This window comes from Saimiri boliviensis, chromosome 6 (genome assembly GCF_048565385.1).
Source record: "Saimiri boliviensis isolate mSaiBol1 chromosome 6, mSaiBol1.pri, whole genome shotgun sequence".
Classification (NCBI taxonomy): domain Eukaryota; kingdom Metazoa; phylum Chordata; class Mammalia; order Primates; family Cebidae; genus Saimiri; species Saimiri boliviensis.
The window spans coordinates 120,369,694-120,385,674 of NC_133454.1; the positions used below are offsets into that span (position 1 = coordinate 120,369,694).

Consider the following 15,981-nt stretch of genomic DNA (forward strand, 5'->3'; position numbering starts at 1 on the left):
GGCCTGAGTTCCTTGCTGGCTGGAGGCTGGAGGCCACCCTTGATTTCTCCCCCCTGGGCCTCTTTATAGAGCAGCTTCCTTCATCAGAGCCAGCAAGGGAAAGAGTCTATGCAGTGAGTGTTCTAGCAAGACACAAGTCTGTATAATGTTATCACAAAAGCCACATCCCATCTACTTTGCTGTATCCTGTTGGTCAGAAGCAAGTCTTACCTACACAAAAGGGGAAGGGATTACACAGGGGTGTGGCCACCAGCAGATGAATAATTGGGGGCCATCCTAGAGTCTCTGCGCCATGTCCCTGAGTTGGTGTCAGCAAGCATGCCAGTGTCCCTAGGGGTGCTAAAATCTCTAATGTGGAGAAACACTATCATCTTCACCAAGAAGCGCTTCACTGAGAGCTTCCCCTCAATGTGATCCGAATATCCATTTGGGTGAAAAGAAAGAGCCCCTTCCACACCAGCTTTCCCTTGAACTGACCACAAACGTGCCCAAGGCACAGCCCATGCCTATCATGCTCAGGGATGTACCCTCAGCATCAAGAGCATCCCCACTCAGTACACAGCAAGGGCATAACATGGCATTTGAATGAATGTGTAAAGGGGCTTGCAGGTTTCTGCCTGGGAAATCTTCCTTCTGCTTCCCAAACATATTTCTCCTCTGCTCAAAATTCCCATGTGAGCCCCAGACAAGCTGTGCCCCCAAAATCAGTGCCCATCCTTGGGCTCCAAGCTCCCTCCCTTCCATCTGGTGGCAGCCTTGAGTGAGGGGATGCCATCTGGTGCCCCCAGAACTTAGGCAGGCATCTCCAGGACCCACAAGTTCTTCATATGAGTGCTGGGATCAACTCATACTTAAGGTGATGGATACTCCAAATACCCTGACTTGATCATTACTCTTTCTATGCATGTAACAGAATATCACATGTACCCCCAAAATATGTAAAATGTTATGTATCAATAAAGAGAGAGAGGGTCGGGTGCATTGTGGTTCACTGTAATCCCAGCACTTTGAAAGGCCGAGGCAGGAAGCTCGCTTGAGCCCAGGAGTTTGAAACCAGCCCAGGCAACATAACATAGTGAAGCCCTGTCTCTACAGAAAATACAAAAAAGTAGCTGGGCATAGTGGCTCATGCCTGCAGTCCCAGCTACTCAGGCTGAGGCCAGAGGACTGATTGAACAGTAAGCCATGATCACGCCACTATACTCCAGCCTGAGTGACAGAATAAGACCCTGTCTCAAAAAGGGAGAGAGAGAGGCTTGAGAGGGAGGAAAGAGAGGAAAACAAGCAGGCACTAAAAGACTTTAAAGTGAAAAATACAAGGGTTAGTCAAACTGGAGTGAGATTGACACTTAAAAAAAAAAAAAAAAAAAAAGAAGGCCAGGTATGGGTGGCTCACGCCTGTAATCCCAGCACTTTGCAAGGCCGAGGTGGGGAATCACGAGGTCAAGAGATCAAGGCCATCCTGGCCAACATGGTGAAATCACATCTCTACTAAAATTACAAAAATTAGCTGGGCATGGTGGTGGGCACCTGTAGTCCCAGCTACTCAGGAGACTGAGGCAGGAGAACTGCTTGAACCGAGAAGGTGAAGGTTGCAGTGAGCTGAGATGGCGCTGCTGCTCTCCAGCCTGGCAACAGAGCGATACTCCATCTTAAAAAAAAGAAGAGAAAGAAAAGAAAAAAATGGGCCCAGGATTCACATTTGGGGCACAAAGATGTCAACTAACGGGCGAGTCTGAAATGTCAATGTCCTTTCTACTAACCACCACTGTCCCTGAACTTCACACTGCCCACCCATGCACACCCACCTGGAGGCGCTGGGGGCAATTTGGAGCTTTTATAGAACCTGTGGATCTCATGGCTGGACAGTCTGGGGATGTCTCAGTGGCTATTTCAGAGCAAGACCCTAAGGCAGGGTTTCCTACCTAGCTGGCGGCCTCCTCCCTCCTCTGCCCTTCTCTCCAGCAATTCATGCATCAGAGTTTTCACTCTACTTCTTCCACTGAATAAAAGCTCACAAAGTGGTGAATCCACTGGGTTGGTAAGCATCCTCTTTCTTTCTTCCTTTTTTTTTTTTTTTTTTTTTGAGATGGAATCTTGCTCTGTTGCTCAGGCTGGCGTGCAATGGCATGATCTCGGCTCACTGCAACCTCAGCCTACTTGGTTCAAGCAATTCTGCCTCAGCCTCCAGAGCAGTTGGGATTACAGGCACTCACCACTATGCCCAGCTAATTTTTATATTTTTAGTAGAGACAGGGTTTCACCATGTTGGCCAGGCTGGTCTCAAACTCCTGACCTCGTGATCCACCCGCCTTGGCCTCCAAAAGTGCTAGGATGACAGGCATGAGCCACCGTGCCCGGCCAGCATCCCCTTTCTAAGTCATCCACCCACGAGAATGAATTTGTTTACCCAGATTGCTTTGCTCCCTTGTAGCTGATTTCAGCCTAGTTTTGAGCCTGGAGCACCTGGAGAAATCAGACGCAGGTGGGATCTCAAAGATGGAGAGGGCAGGAAAGGAGCAAACGAAAGAGAAGGGGCGCAGAAAGGGAGGGACACAGATTCCAAAGCCACGCCTGGCGTGTCTGAAGTTTGCCTCCCCAGGAAAGGGAAGGCAGCATTCTTCGGTGCTCTCTCCCTCCTCCCACATGTACTGCACACATCTTCTTCCCAGACTCAGCCTAGTTACCACAAAAAGCAAGCCCGAAGTCCCACAGGCTAGTCAGATGCCCAACAACCCCACACAGTGACACTTACTTGGGGGAATTGTGTCCTGAGTCCAAACAACCCACCCCACAGTGTGCTGTGGATAAGCAGTGACCACAACCAGTACCAGCTATTCCTGAGTCAGGGAGCTGGTCTCTGAGAACCCCAGCTGCGCGCCCCACTGGGACAAATCAGGCCACGTGGGGCTCCTTCACATCTGTCCCACGTTGTGTTACACGCACTTTTAACCGACGTTGTCAAAATGCTCAGCTTGTAAATTTCAACGTGGGCCCTTCTCCATTCTTAAGAAATAAGCCTCTGATTGGGCAACAGAGCAAAACTCCGTCTCAGAAACAAACAAAAAAATGAAAAGAAATAAGCCTCGGGGTCTTTCTCCTCTCTCTCTCTCTCTCTCTCTCTCTCTCTCTCTCTCTCTCTCTCTCCCTCTCTCTCTCTCTCTCTCTCTCCCTCTCTCTCTCTCTGCAGGTCCACGCCCATGGCACCCCTCATGGCACAAGTTTACAATGGAAACCTCAGCTGGAATGGTCTCAGAATGTGGCTAGGGCAGCGACAATCTTATCAGGAGCTTTTGTGGCTGGGATCAGGGGAATGGGCGACAGGCCGATAAGGCAGGGACCGAGCTGTATATAAGGGTGGCTCCTGCTGCTGCCATGCACATTCCTCCCGTCTTGCCTTCTCCGTCGAGTTGGGACCCGGCTAGAACCATGAAGTGGCTGCTGCTGCTCAGTCTGGTGGCGCTCTCTGAGTGCATCTACAAGTGAGTCCAGGTGGCGTGGGCATGAAGACAGCTGCCTCCCACGTGACCTTTCTTTCCTCCCGTCTCCTTCTTCCCTTGTTTCTCTCTCTCTTCGGCTGTCTCCATCACCCTTTCTGCCTCTCTCTCTGCCCCTTTGGGAGGCCATCCTGCAGACGTGGCTAAGACTAGTGGTTCCCAGCTCCACCCCTAGTCAGCTTAACTTCTTGGCGTTATTGGGCAGAAATGGAAGCTTCTCTCTTCCTTCCTTCTTCCTCTCTTAGACCGGCTTCCCTTCTGGGGCTGCCACAGCACCCACTGAGCAGAATCGTTGCCTAATTCTTCTTCCTCCTCCAAACCACAGGGTCCCCCTTGTCAGAAAGAAGTCCTTGAGGAAGAACCTGATCGAGCATGGCCTGCTGGAGGACTTCCTGAAGACGAACACCTTCAACCCAGCCAGCAAGTACTTCCCCCAGGGGGGGGCCGCCACCATGATAGCCAACCAGCCCCTGGTGAACTACCTGGATGTGAGTGTGTGGGCGAGCGGCGGGGCCAGCTCTGCGGACTTGGCCAGCAGGAAAGAGGGTGTCCCAGGGGTCTTAGAGGACCGGCCAGGGCTCTGAGGCTCTAGGCAGTGACCCAGGGGCTGCTCCCTAGATGACAGTGACCCAGAGCAGGCAAGAAAACTCATGGTCAGAGCTGTGACTCATTCATTCATCTATTCATTTATTCACTCACTCGTTCATGCAACGTTCACTTCTTCTGAGTGCCTTTTATATGTCAGAGCCTGTGCTGGGCTCAGGGGGAAACAGCAATGAGCAAAGTCACAGCCTAGGAAACAGAGAGTGATCAGTCTCACAGCCTAGGAGAGAAACACAGTCATCGGTCTCACAGCCTAGGAGAGAAACACAGTCATTGGTCTCATAGCCTAGGAGAGAAAGACAGTCATCAAGGAGCCTCACAAAACCATGAAAAGAACAGGGAGCAGGAGGACTCCAGAGTGAAGGTGTCACACCGTGAGAGTCTGCCACTTGGGCAGCCTCCCTGGAGCCATGCAGAAGAGGACAAGAGAGAACTCCATATCGCCTGATCACTTGTGCCATACAAACCCTGTAGCCGGCGGGAGCACAGTGCATTTGAAGGAGAGCCAAAAGGGAGGGAGGAAGGGAGCTGCAGCCTGTGACCCGAGGAGCCGAGGGGAGGAACTGAGGGGTGAAGCCGAGGGGTGGACAGAGAGAGGCTGTATGCTAACTGCCACTTAAACAAGGAGTTGACAAGATCAGATCTGAGTTTCAGAAAGATCACTCGGACTTTATCACTTGAGACTCCATAGCAAACACCCCGCCCTCTCACAGGTATTGCATGTCCCCTCTGTGCCTGGCACAGGGTGAAGGGTGCAAAGCCATGGTGCCTGTGGTTCAGAGCTTGGTCTCTGCCATCCAGCAGACCCGGTGCAGATGCGGGTTCTAGTGCCTCTAAGCCATGCAACCTTGGGCAAGCCATTTAAATACTCTGAGCCTGTTTCTTGGTCTAGAAAACGGAACCACTAATATCTACCATCAGAGGCTGTTGCCAGGAATTCACACAATTGTGTTTTCTTGAGTGCTTGGCATGGGGTCTGGCAGGCCCTGAGTAAAAGGTTTAATTAGTCCATGTATTTAGTTAACAAATGTTTCACAACTACCGGCACCTCTCTACGTGCCAGGGGCTATGCTAGTTGCCAAAATGATTGTGAATAAGCAAAGCTCCTAGAGCTTATATTCTAAAGGGGTGAAAAATAAACAAGCATGTAAGATAATTTCAGGTAATGATGAAGACCATGACTAATTAATTAATTGAAGTATGGGGGAAATGAAGATAGGGAGGGGACAAATTTAGATAAAGTGGTCACGGAAGGCCTGTTGGCAGAGGGGATATTTGACTAGAGATCTGAATGAATGATCTTTAAAAAAAAAAAAGGGACCAACCAAGGAAAGATCTAGAATAAACATTTTCCTAGCACAAGGAATAGCCAGTGCAAAGGCCCTGGGGCAGGAGTGACTGGTCATCACCAAAGACCAGCAAGCAGACTAGTGTGGCTGGAACAGAGCTGGCAAGGGGGGAAATGTTGCCGATAAGAAGAAAAATACCGGTTGGTTGGCCAAGGCGGGCAGATCACTTGAGGTCAGGAGTTCAGGACCAGCCTGGCAACATGGCGAAACCCCGTCTCTACCAAAAATACAAAAATTTGCCAGGTGTGATGGTGCACACCTGTAATCCCAGCTACTTGGGAGGCTGAGGCAGGAGAATGGCTGGATCCCAGGAGGCAGAGGCTGCAGCAAGCTGAGATCATGCCATTGCACTCCAGCCTAAAAAAAACGAATAAATATATTGACAGTGCCCTTTCTTGCAACCTGCTGTACACATCTCGATGTAGAAATAAGAAATCTGGGGCCGGGCGCGGTGGCTCAAGCCTGTAATCCCAGCACTTTGGGAGGCCGAGGCGGGTGGATCACGAGGTCGAGAGATCGAGACCATCCTGGTCAACATGGTGAAACCCCGTCTCTACTAAAAATACAAAAAAAACTAGCTGGGCGTGGTGGTGCATGCCTTTAATCCCAGCTACTTAGGAGGCTGAGGCAGGAGAATTGCCTGAGCCCAGGAGGCGGAGGTTGCGGTGAGCCATCGCGCCATTGCACTCCAGCCTGGGTAACAAGAGCGAAACTCCGTCTCAAAAAAAAAAAAAAAAAAAAAAAAAAAAAGAAATCTGAATGGGTTTCCATCTTTAAGTGGCTTGCTTAGCTTCTGATAAACAACTTAAGACACAAGTGCTTAAGCTGTCACTTGCCCAGTGCTACAAGGTTCCACCCCCATCCTCTGAGAACATGCGCTCTAAGGATGGGAAGACTTGACAGACAAGACAATGGCAGAAGAGGGAACAGCAGATTGTTAAGTGCTTGTGGTGCTTAGGAGAAAGCAGAGGGTAAATTGGGGGAGCAATCGGGGAAGACTTCAAGGAGGAAGGGACACTAGGGCTGGGTTTTGAAGGATGAAAGCAGTGACCAGGAAAAGAAAGACAAGAACTGTGAAGGGAAAGGTGGAGAGGTGGACTGAAGGGATGACCCAGGGACAGCCCCTAGGGAGGCCTGACAGAGACCTCGGTCTGTGAACTGCGCTGTCCTGGCCTCGGCAGATGGAGTACTTCGGCACCATTGGCATCGGAACCCCCGCCCAGGAATTCACCGTCATCTTTGACACCGGCTCCTCCAACCTGTGGGTGCCCTCCGTCTACTGCTCCAGTCCTGCCTGCAGTAAGTGCCCAGCCCGCCCTGTGCCGCCCTTGCTCCCCAGCACCAGCTGAACCTGGGGAACCCTGGACACCCACGGGCTTCTAACAGCTCCCACCTCAAGCCTGCTGGAGCCACTCACAGGCATTTATTGAGCACCTGCTACGTGCCGAGCACTGGGCAGGCTCTGGTGCTCCAGGGGGACAAGAGATGAGTGATATGATCCCTGCAGTCAAGGACTTCACAGTCTGAGGACAGAGGGAAGCTCTCCTGAATAACCACCGCCTGGGAGAGGCCATATGGGGGGCCCAAAGCAAGACAGGGCCAAAGGACCACAGAATAGCCCACCAGGAAAGAGTCCAATGTGACAAAATGGCTCCAAATCCTGGCTAGGATGCGCTAGAGGTGGACACTGAGTTCATTAAAAAAAAAAAAAAAAACTAGAGCTGCGGTGGCTCAGGCCAGTTGTCCTGGTGATAAGGAGGCGAGGCTAGGCGTTGGAGACCAGCCTGGGGAACAGAGAAACTCTCATCCATTTAAAAAAAAAAAAAAAAAAAAGAATTTGGCTAGGTATAGTGTAATCCCAGCACTTTGGGAGGATGAGACGGGCAGGTTGCCTGAGGTTGGGAGTTCAAGATCAGCCTAACCAACATGGAGAAACCCTGTCTCTACTAAAAATACAAAATTAGCCAGGCGTGGTGGCGAATGCCTGTAATCCCAGCTACCTGGGAGGATGAGGCAGGAGAATCACTTGAGCCGGGGAGGTGGAGGTTGTGGTGAGCCAAGATCATACCATTGCACTCCAGCCTGGGCAACAAGAGTGAAACTGCATCTCAAAAAAAAAAAAAAAAAAAAAAATTGTTGGTTTGCTAATGAAACAGTTTGTCTTTAGAAGTCAAGAACAATGTGTGTTGCAGCTTCCTTCCTATTCTAGTGTTTTAACAGGAGTTTTAATTAAGAGGAGGTGCCTATGGCATCATCTACATCATAACGGGAGCATTGGCCAGGGGATGGGGGGTGAAGGTGCTGATCACTGGCAGCCATGGGCCTGCTCCGTTCAATGTTGGCCTGGGGGGTCCCCCGGAGGCCCTTGGGATTGGCTGGGACCTACCATCAGTGAATAGTTCCAGCAGTTCAACAAGACAGGACAGAAGCTGGGGTTTCTTGGGCTCCAGGAGTGTAGAGAAAAGGTCAGTGCTCCCCTCTGGAGCCCCTCCCAGGGCCAGGGCACCCATCTCAGGAAGACGTCCCTGCCATGACCCTCACCCAGCTCTCGGAGACTGATAATCACTCTTGCCCTTGCAGCCAACCACAACCGCTTCAACCCTCAGGAGTCCTCCACCTACCAGGCCACCAGCCAGACAGTCTCCATCGCCTACGGCACCGGCAGCATGACAGGCATCCTCGGATACGACACTGTCCAGGTGGGCACCCGCAGGCTGCCGCTGCATCCCACTGTCAGACACCCCCACAGAAGCTTATTCCAGCAAGATGAGTCTCGGTGATCACAAAAGTAACCTGATGCGGGGGGGTCACGGTGGGGGAGAAGCAGCCGAGAAGTAGCAGACATTGCTAGCTGGGGTGGCAGTGAGTAAAGGAGTGGGGTGCCTGGAGCCAGAAGCCACCCAAGCAGAATGTTATGGAGGGGTGCTCAGTTCTCTGCTAGCACCTTCTCCCCCTGACCTGCAGCCCTCCCAAGTCAGGAAATCTCCGCAAGCCCTCTCTGCTACTTTTGGAGCACGGCAGGAATCAAAGGCCTTGATTTGCCTGGAGTCTGCTTTGCATTTGCTCATCAGAAACACAAACACACAGTGACCATCAGGTTCTCCAGCAAAATCTCACACCGAGGCGCAGACTGTGGCCATCTGGAGATCAGCTGCCACGGTTACCTCCAGCGGAGGAACAAGCATTCCAGGAGACAGTCCCTCTCCCCTCCTTCCAGCCTGATATCCCGGAAGCCAAGTCCTGCACGAGCTGAACCAGGGTGGCTCTGGGCCCGAGGGTGGCACTCAGAGTTCAGTGAACATGAGCTGATGGTGACCACCATCTCGGTTCCCCCACTCAGGTTGGAGGCATCGCTGACACCAATCAGATCTTCGGCCTGAGCGAGACTGAGCCCGGCTCCTTCCTGTATTACTCTCCCTTCGACGGCATCCTGGGGCTGGCCTACCCCAGCATTTCCTCCTCCGGGGCCACACCCGTCTTTGACAACATTTGGAACCAGGGCCTGGTTTCCCAGGACCTCTTCGCTGTCTACCTGAGCGCGTAAGTTGGATAGAGAGGGGCCTCCTCCCACCTCCCCCTCCAGAGGTCACAGTGTTCCGGCCCAAATTGCACCACTGTACTCCAGCCTGGTGACAAAGCGAGACTCTGTCTCAAAAAAAAGAAAAAAATACTTCATGTGGGGCCATTGTATCTCTTCAGCTAGCTCGGAGTTTCTCAATCTGGGTGCTATTAACATTTCAGACCAGTGGAAGACCTTGCCGCCTGTCTCATGCATTGAGGATGTTTGGTGGCATCCCCAGCCTTTACCCATTTGATGACAGTAGCATCCCCTACCACTACCCAGTCATGACAATCCAAAATGTCTGTAGACATTCCCCTGGGGGCAAAACTGCTCCCAGCCAAGAACCAGTGATCTTCACCATCAAGTCCTTAAGAACCGACACTGTCACACGTATTCACTTCCCGGGGGTCCCCATGGCAACTAGAGTGAGCACCATGGTGGAAACCACACACTTTGGAACCCAGGAGATCTGCGTTCTTCCAAACTTAGTTCCACCACTCCTCAGCTGTGTGATCTTGGGCAGGTGACCTCACCTCTCTCTGGCTCAGTGTCCTCCTGGTAAGTGGAAATGACAGTGACAGTGCCCACTGCATGGACCCTGGCCTAAGAGGAAATGAAACCACGTTTGTCACACCCCAGCACAGCCCTAGCAAGTGCCCAATCAAGGGTAACTCTGAGGATGCAACAGCACATGTTGAGACAAATGAACAAACAAAAGAATTCATATCTCCTCCCCTCACTTTCCATAGCAATGACCAGAGCGGCAGCGTGGTGATGTTCGGTGGCATCGACTCCTCTTACTACACCGGAAGTCTGAACTGGGTGCCTCTTTCTGCCGAGGGTTACTGGCAGATCACCGTGGACAGGTGAGACCACCATGGACGGGCAGCTTCGAGGCCTGGGCCCCAAGTCCCATCTCCTTATTGATTCATAGCTAACCAGATTCCCAGAATCCCCCCCAGAAACAGCTGGTACAGGGGTACCCACTCCAGGGGGAAGGTAGAAGTTGGCCAAGCCAGGGAGACCCCTAGAAAGACACCCCCCTGGAGGAGGAGGAAAGGGCTGTCTGGGAAACCGACACTCTGCAAGGGTGAGACAGCCACTGTCCTCGTAGTCACAGAGGCAGGACAACTCACCAGCGTCCCTGGGGAGAGCTGGGGGACCCTCCCATCCACACAGCTCACAATTTAAGGAGCCTGTGAACCAACACATGCTCCTCCCACTTGAGGAAAAATGCCACCTTCAATCTAGAAGGAGGGCAAAATGGCTAAGAAAGTGTGTGGTCATTTCGTTCCACCCTGCCCTTCAGGGCCTCCCCCATCCCCCGGCAGCCTCATTTCTGCGCTGTTCCTGCCCCAGCTCGCTAGCCAGTTGTGTGGGTTTTCCCAAGAGCGAACAATTTCCTGGGACAAAGACTTTCATTACTAAAACTGGGACCATCCCAGGCAAACCAGGACACATTGGTCACCTCATGTCTGCCCAGCCATGCTAGAATTTCACCTGTTACGTGTGAAATTTTTCTTTTTGATGCTGCGAAGAAAAATTAGTACTGGGACAAAGGATCTCTCAGCAAAACAATTCTTTTTACTTCCTGCAGAAAGGCTACTCTGGCTAGCAATCTTGCCATGGGAGTACAAGAAAGGAAAGCAGACGTATTTATTTCTCATGCATTTGGGGTTAACTGCTGTGTCCGATCTCCATTGGCTGGAGCCAGACCTCAAAATCTAAGCTAAAACCCAATTGGCTAATAACTTGAAACTTTTCTAAGCAGGTAAAAGCAATGCAGAGCAAAAAACAAGGAAGTCCAAATAAGGAAGAGGCATAGGGTGAGCTGGGACATGCCTGTGAGCACGTCCAGCACAGATATCTTGATTGAAGTACAAGGACATAGAATGTACTACATGCCCGTAAGCACGTCTAATGGCTACATAGGATAGGGCTTCTAGCAAAAAGGCAAAGTGTTTAAAACAAACTATTATTTCTAACACTTGTGAATGTTTCTTATACAAGAAAGGAAACTTTGAAGAGGAACTTTTCTACTTCCCACAATCGGTTCCTCCAACTCCTGCCCCAGCCCTCTGGTCTCCGTCCCTCCCCAAATGCTGTCCCCTCTGCCCGTGATGTCCACCTCTCTTCGCCTGCCTGGAAACCCTGGGTGTCTGCTCTCCTGGCTGCTCCCCTCCATCGCCTCTCACCCTGGACCCTGTTTCTGTTCCCTGCTGCCTGCCTGGCTCATCATCCTGCCCTTCTGCCGACATAACTCATCTTGCCAGCTAGGCTGGGCGCTCCCTGCAGCCTGGAACTGTGAGGCGTCTTGTTTAGCTTTTCATTTCCCATGTCTGGCACAGAGTAGGCACTTGGGAAGTATTCGTTGGGTAAATGGATGCAGGATGAATGAGTGCATGAATGAGAGGAACAGAAATTTCCCGTATTGGCCAATGGCTGGGTCGGGAAGGAACGTCTGGGGTCACCTGGTTCCTCCTTGGGGAGACGTACCCCTGAGGGTTCAGGGGCCTTCACGTGCATCTTGCCCTCAGCATCACCATGAATGGAGAGGCCATCGCCTGCGCTGAGGGCTGCCAAGCCATTGTCGACACTGGCACCTCTCTGCTGTCTGGCCCAACCAGCCCCATTGCCAACATCCAGAGCTACATCGGAGCCAGTGAGAACTCAAATGGCGAGGTGAGCCCAGCCCCAACTGCTCTGTTCTACACTCAAGTAGTGGGTGTGCCAGGCAGAAGGGACGGAAACCCTTCTAACTTTTCACACCCTCCCTCTTTCCAGATGGTGATCAGCTGCTCAGCCATCAGCAGCCTGCCTGACATCGTCTTCACCATCAATGGCATCCAGTACCCTGTGCCAGCCAGTGCCTACATCCTGCAGGTGAGGGGGCTCTGGACCACCCACTAGAGGGGCCCACACAGAATGTGGCCACAGAATCCCCCCTCTGCAGAGGGAAAATGCACTTCCACGAGCTGAACTCAAGAGGCAGAGGCAGACTAACACCTGCCCTAGACACCTCCAGAGAAAAAGAATATATTAAAAACAAATGCAGGAATAAGAGTTTGGATACAGCCCCCTAAGGGAACAAGTGAAGCAAAGGTTATTGGAGTGAAAAGATTTGGACCCCTGGGTCCAAGTCCTGGGTCTGAATTACTACCCCACTGATTCTGAGCAAGCCTCGGTTTTCTCATCTAAAAAGTAGAGACGGCAGCTTTCCCCGCCCTCAGTGCGAGCTTGGGTTAACCAAGTGAAACTGATCACATCAGAGACAGCAAGGGTTGGGCAAGTGGAAAGCCTAATTTCCGTAGGCCGGGGCTTCTGACACTCCTACCGTCTCTACCAAGGAGCAGATCTTTAGCTATACGAACCACACGAAAACTCCTTGCCGTCTATTATTATAAGTCAGGTGGAAAACTAATTTTGCCAGTGAATTGATGTGATTCAACAAGAAGCACTGAGTCCTGGGCCCCCCGGTGATTCTGATCACATTTGGAGAGGGTGAGGCTGAGCCATGGGGTGGGAGCTGCCGGGGTTCAGAGCTCCCCAGGTGATTCTGATATGCAGCCAAGGTTGTAGCCCAGTGACCTGGTGAGGCAAAAGGGATAAAGCCTCATCCCAATTGCCCCGGATGGGATCAGAACAATAATGAGAAAAGGCTGTGTCGGCAGGGTTTTCAAACTCCTTCCTGGCAGCTGAATTCTCCCCAAGCCCCTTAACTCTGAGGATGTCAGGGTCTGAGTGCCTGCCAGAAACACCATATGATGCCCAGTAATCCGTGGAAAGCAATCGTGCTGTGAACAGCTTCTACAGACGGACTCCAGGCCAAGGACAGCTGAGTCCCTGGACACTGAGCCAGGAAGCTCCTCCTTGCACGTACCTTGCAGCTGGCCCAGGGTGCCCTGGATGTTTATCATCCAGCGCCTGGCACTGCTGCATCCGTGTCCCAGCTCCACTTTTATTCTCCTGTTCTCCAGAACGAGCAGAGCTGCACCAGCGGCTTCCAGGGCATGAACATCCCCACCGCCTACGGAGAGCTTTGGATCCTGGGTGATGTCTTCATCCGCCAGTACTTTGCCGTCTTCGACAGGGCGAACAATCAGGTCGGCCTGGCTCCCGTGGCTTAAGCTTAAGTCTTTCCAGCCACTTCCCAGGAAGATCTGGCCTCCGTCCTGTGCCCACTTTAGATGTATATAATTAATTCTCCTGACTGTCCTTCCCAGGGGAATGCGGAGGTCTTGGCCCTGTTCCCTGTCCTACCAATAACGTAGAATAAAAACATAACCTCCTGAAACAGGTTTTTGGAGCTGCTTCTCTTTGCTGGTCTTTTTCTTTCACATCACGGAGGTTAGCACACCAGGGCAGGGATCAAAATGACCACATCCACTTGGATGGCACCCAACACAGCAACCCCAGTAGCGGACCCTTCATGATAGAGTCAGGAAGACAGAGGGAGGTCAGGGGGTTGTGCTGGAAGCATCATAAAAAGACCTGGGGGCCAAATATGCTGGGCTCATTGTCTTCTCATAGAAGGGACACTGGGAGCTGAGACTGTGCATTGTACTCCAGCCTGGGTGACAGAGAGACTCCATCTAAAAAAAAAAAAAAAAAAAAAGCCAGGCACAGTGGCTCCTTGTAATCTCAGCACTTTGGGAGGCTGAGGCGAGTAGATCAAGAAGTCAGGAGATCGAGACCAGCCTGGCTAACATGGTGAAACCCTGTCTCTACTAAAAATACAAAAAAAAAACAGCTGGGCATGGTGGCACACACCTGTAGTCCCAGCTACTCAGGAGGCTGAGGCAGGAGAATCACTTAAACTCAGAAGGCAGAAGTTGCAGTGAGCCGAGATCATGCCATTGCACTCCAGCTTGGGCGACAGAGCGAGACTCCATCTCAAAAAAAAAAAAAAAAAAAAAAAATAGAGATCATGAGGAAAGGAAAGTGATCAGGAGAGTCAGGAGAGGTGGCCACTGATGGTGATGTCCCTAAGCAGACAGGACAAGGCAGTGTTGTCGCCAAGACATGGACAGGACGAGAGGAAGAGGCTGACGTCCCACAATCTTCCAGGATGCCCTTGTGATTCGCTGGCTGACCGAGACTAAAGTTCTTCTCCCCAAGATCCCAGGCACAAGACACCGAACCTGTCAGTTTCCCCATCAGTAACTAAAGAGGATGGTGTTCTACTTCCCTGAACAGAGGTTGTGAGACAGAGAATTAAGCATGTTCATTAGCATATATGCCCCAGAAAGGCAAAGCGGAAATGGAGCAGTTTCTCAAGAGTGGGCTTGGTAGCAAAATATTCAATGGAAAACACGGTTTCACAATAAGTATAGAACATGGTACGTTCTAGAGCCTTCCTCAGGGTTCACCAGCTACAGTTCCCAATCAAAGGCTCTGAGAAGTCCTGCTGCAAAGTGATCTGTTTCATTTTAACTCAGCAGAGCTTGATCTCAGACTCTCTCTTGTTAGTAAATCTATTACAGCCCTGGGCTCCTCAGCATGCATGCTGGGAAAATTCCCATAGCTCCTGCTTCTGGTGACAGCCGACCCAGGCCATCTGCTGAAGACACAGGCCCAGAGGGTAAAGCTGCGCTCTCGGAAGGGCGGGGGTAAGCTCCAACGCCCAGTGCCCTGGGACTCCCCAGGGTCACTCTCACGCTCCCAAGCCCACTTTCCATAGCTGCATAATCTTTATGACACACACATTTCATCTCATCCCTCCCTTGTTTAAAACTCTTAATGCCTTCTTGCCATTGCCCTTGGAATGAAACAGCAAATCTTTGGCATAGCTTCCAGGTCCTGTGTGCTCCTTTCCCTCCGAACCTTCCCTGCTTCACTCTGATCCCATTACCCCGAGCTCCCCCGACACTAGCCTCCCAGGGACACAGTAGCCCAAGCGCTTTCCCACCTCCAGACTTTGCGCGTGCTGTTCCTTTTGCCTGGGTTGCTTTTCCCTCTTTCTTGACTTGCTAACACCTGGCATCTGCAGACTTGGCTTAAATGTCACTTCCCAGCTGGGTGCAGTGGCTCACACCTGTAATCCCAGCACTTTGGGAGGCCGAGGTGGCAGATTACCTGAGGTCAGGAGTTCAAGACTGGCCTGGCCAACATGGTGAAACCCCGAACCTACTAAAAAATAAATAAATAAATACAAAGAATTAGCTGGGTGTGGTGGTGGGCCCCTGTAATCTCAGCTACTTGGGAGGCTGAGGCAGGAGAATCGCTTGAACCCGGGAGGCAGAGATTGCATGTGAGCTGAGATCGTGGCATTGCACTCCAGCCTGGGCAGTAAGAGCAAAACTCCATCTCAAAATGAATAAATAAATAAAGTAACTTCCCGGTAAAAGCGATCAAGCCCTCCCTAACCGCTCTCTCATAGAGCCTGGGCCCCTTTCCCTCATGGCACTTGGCACTACCTGTAACCATGCATTTAAGTGTTTACGATTCACAAGGGCAGGGACAGTGATTGTTTTGTTTACAGTTGAAGCCTGAGCAAAAGCAGGGCTTGGCACGTAGTAGGTGCTCAGTTAATACTTGCTGAATGAGTGATTAGAGATGACTTTTTAAAAGAAAACTGACACAGGAGGAGAGTATGAGAGCGCAGATACGGTTTGACGAGGCCACATGTGCGACAGCGGGCAGGTCAGCTCCCACCCCACCAGCATTCTCTCCTTGTCGTACTTTGTCACGGGATAAGCAGGTGGATTTCTCAAGTTTCTGGGAAGGAATTTCACCCTGTCCTGGCTCCTCTGCTGGATTTGTTTTTCTGATATTTCCCATGTACCTACTTTGAAGCTGGGCAGTGTGCTAGGCTCTGGAGAGACAAGCAGGTCTTCCTGGATCCTATCTGTTCTCCTCACCTGGCCCCATCCTTCCTTCCTTCCTCCCCCATCTCAACCCCAGCAGCTGCAGCTCAGCCTCTCTCCCAGCACTACTTCCCTTCCCACCCTGGGATTCCTGAACCCAGCCA

The 15,981-nt window shown here is 51.5% G+C and overlaps 1 protein-coding gene across 1 annotated transcript; it reads left to right on the plus strand.

The window, feature by feature from the left end:
- Positions 1 to 3,429: 3,429 nt before the first annotated feature.
- On the plus strand, positions 3,430 to 13,539 carry LOC101046858 (pepsin A). The gene is made up of 9 exons (XM_003920194.4): positions 3,430 to 3,482; positions 3,823 to 3,985; positions 6,631 to 6,748; positions 8,030 to 8,148; positions 8,790 to 8,989; positions 9,761 to 9,877; positions 11,549 to 11,693; positions 11,796 to 11,894; positions 12,989 to 13,539. Exons 1-9 carry the CDS (start codon positions 3,430 to 3,432, stop codon positions 13,136 to 13,138), a joined length of 1,164 nt encoding a protein of 387 aa, XP_003920243.2. The 3' UTR covers positions 13,139 to 13,539.
- Positions 13,540 to 15,981: the final 2,442 nt, after the last annotated feature.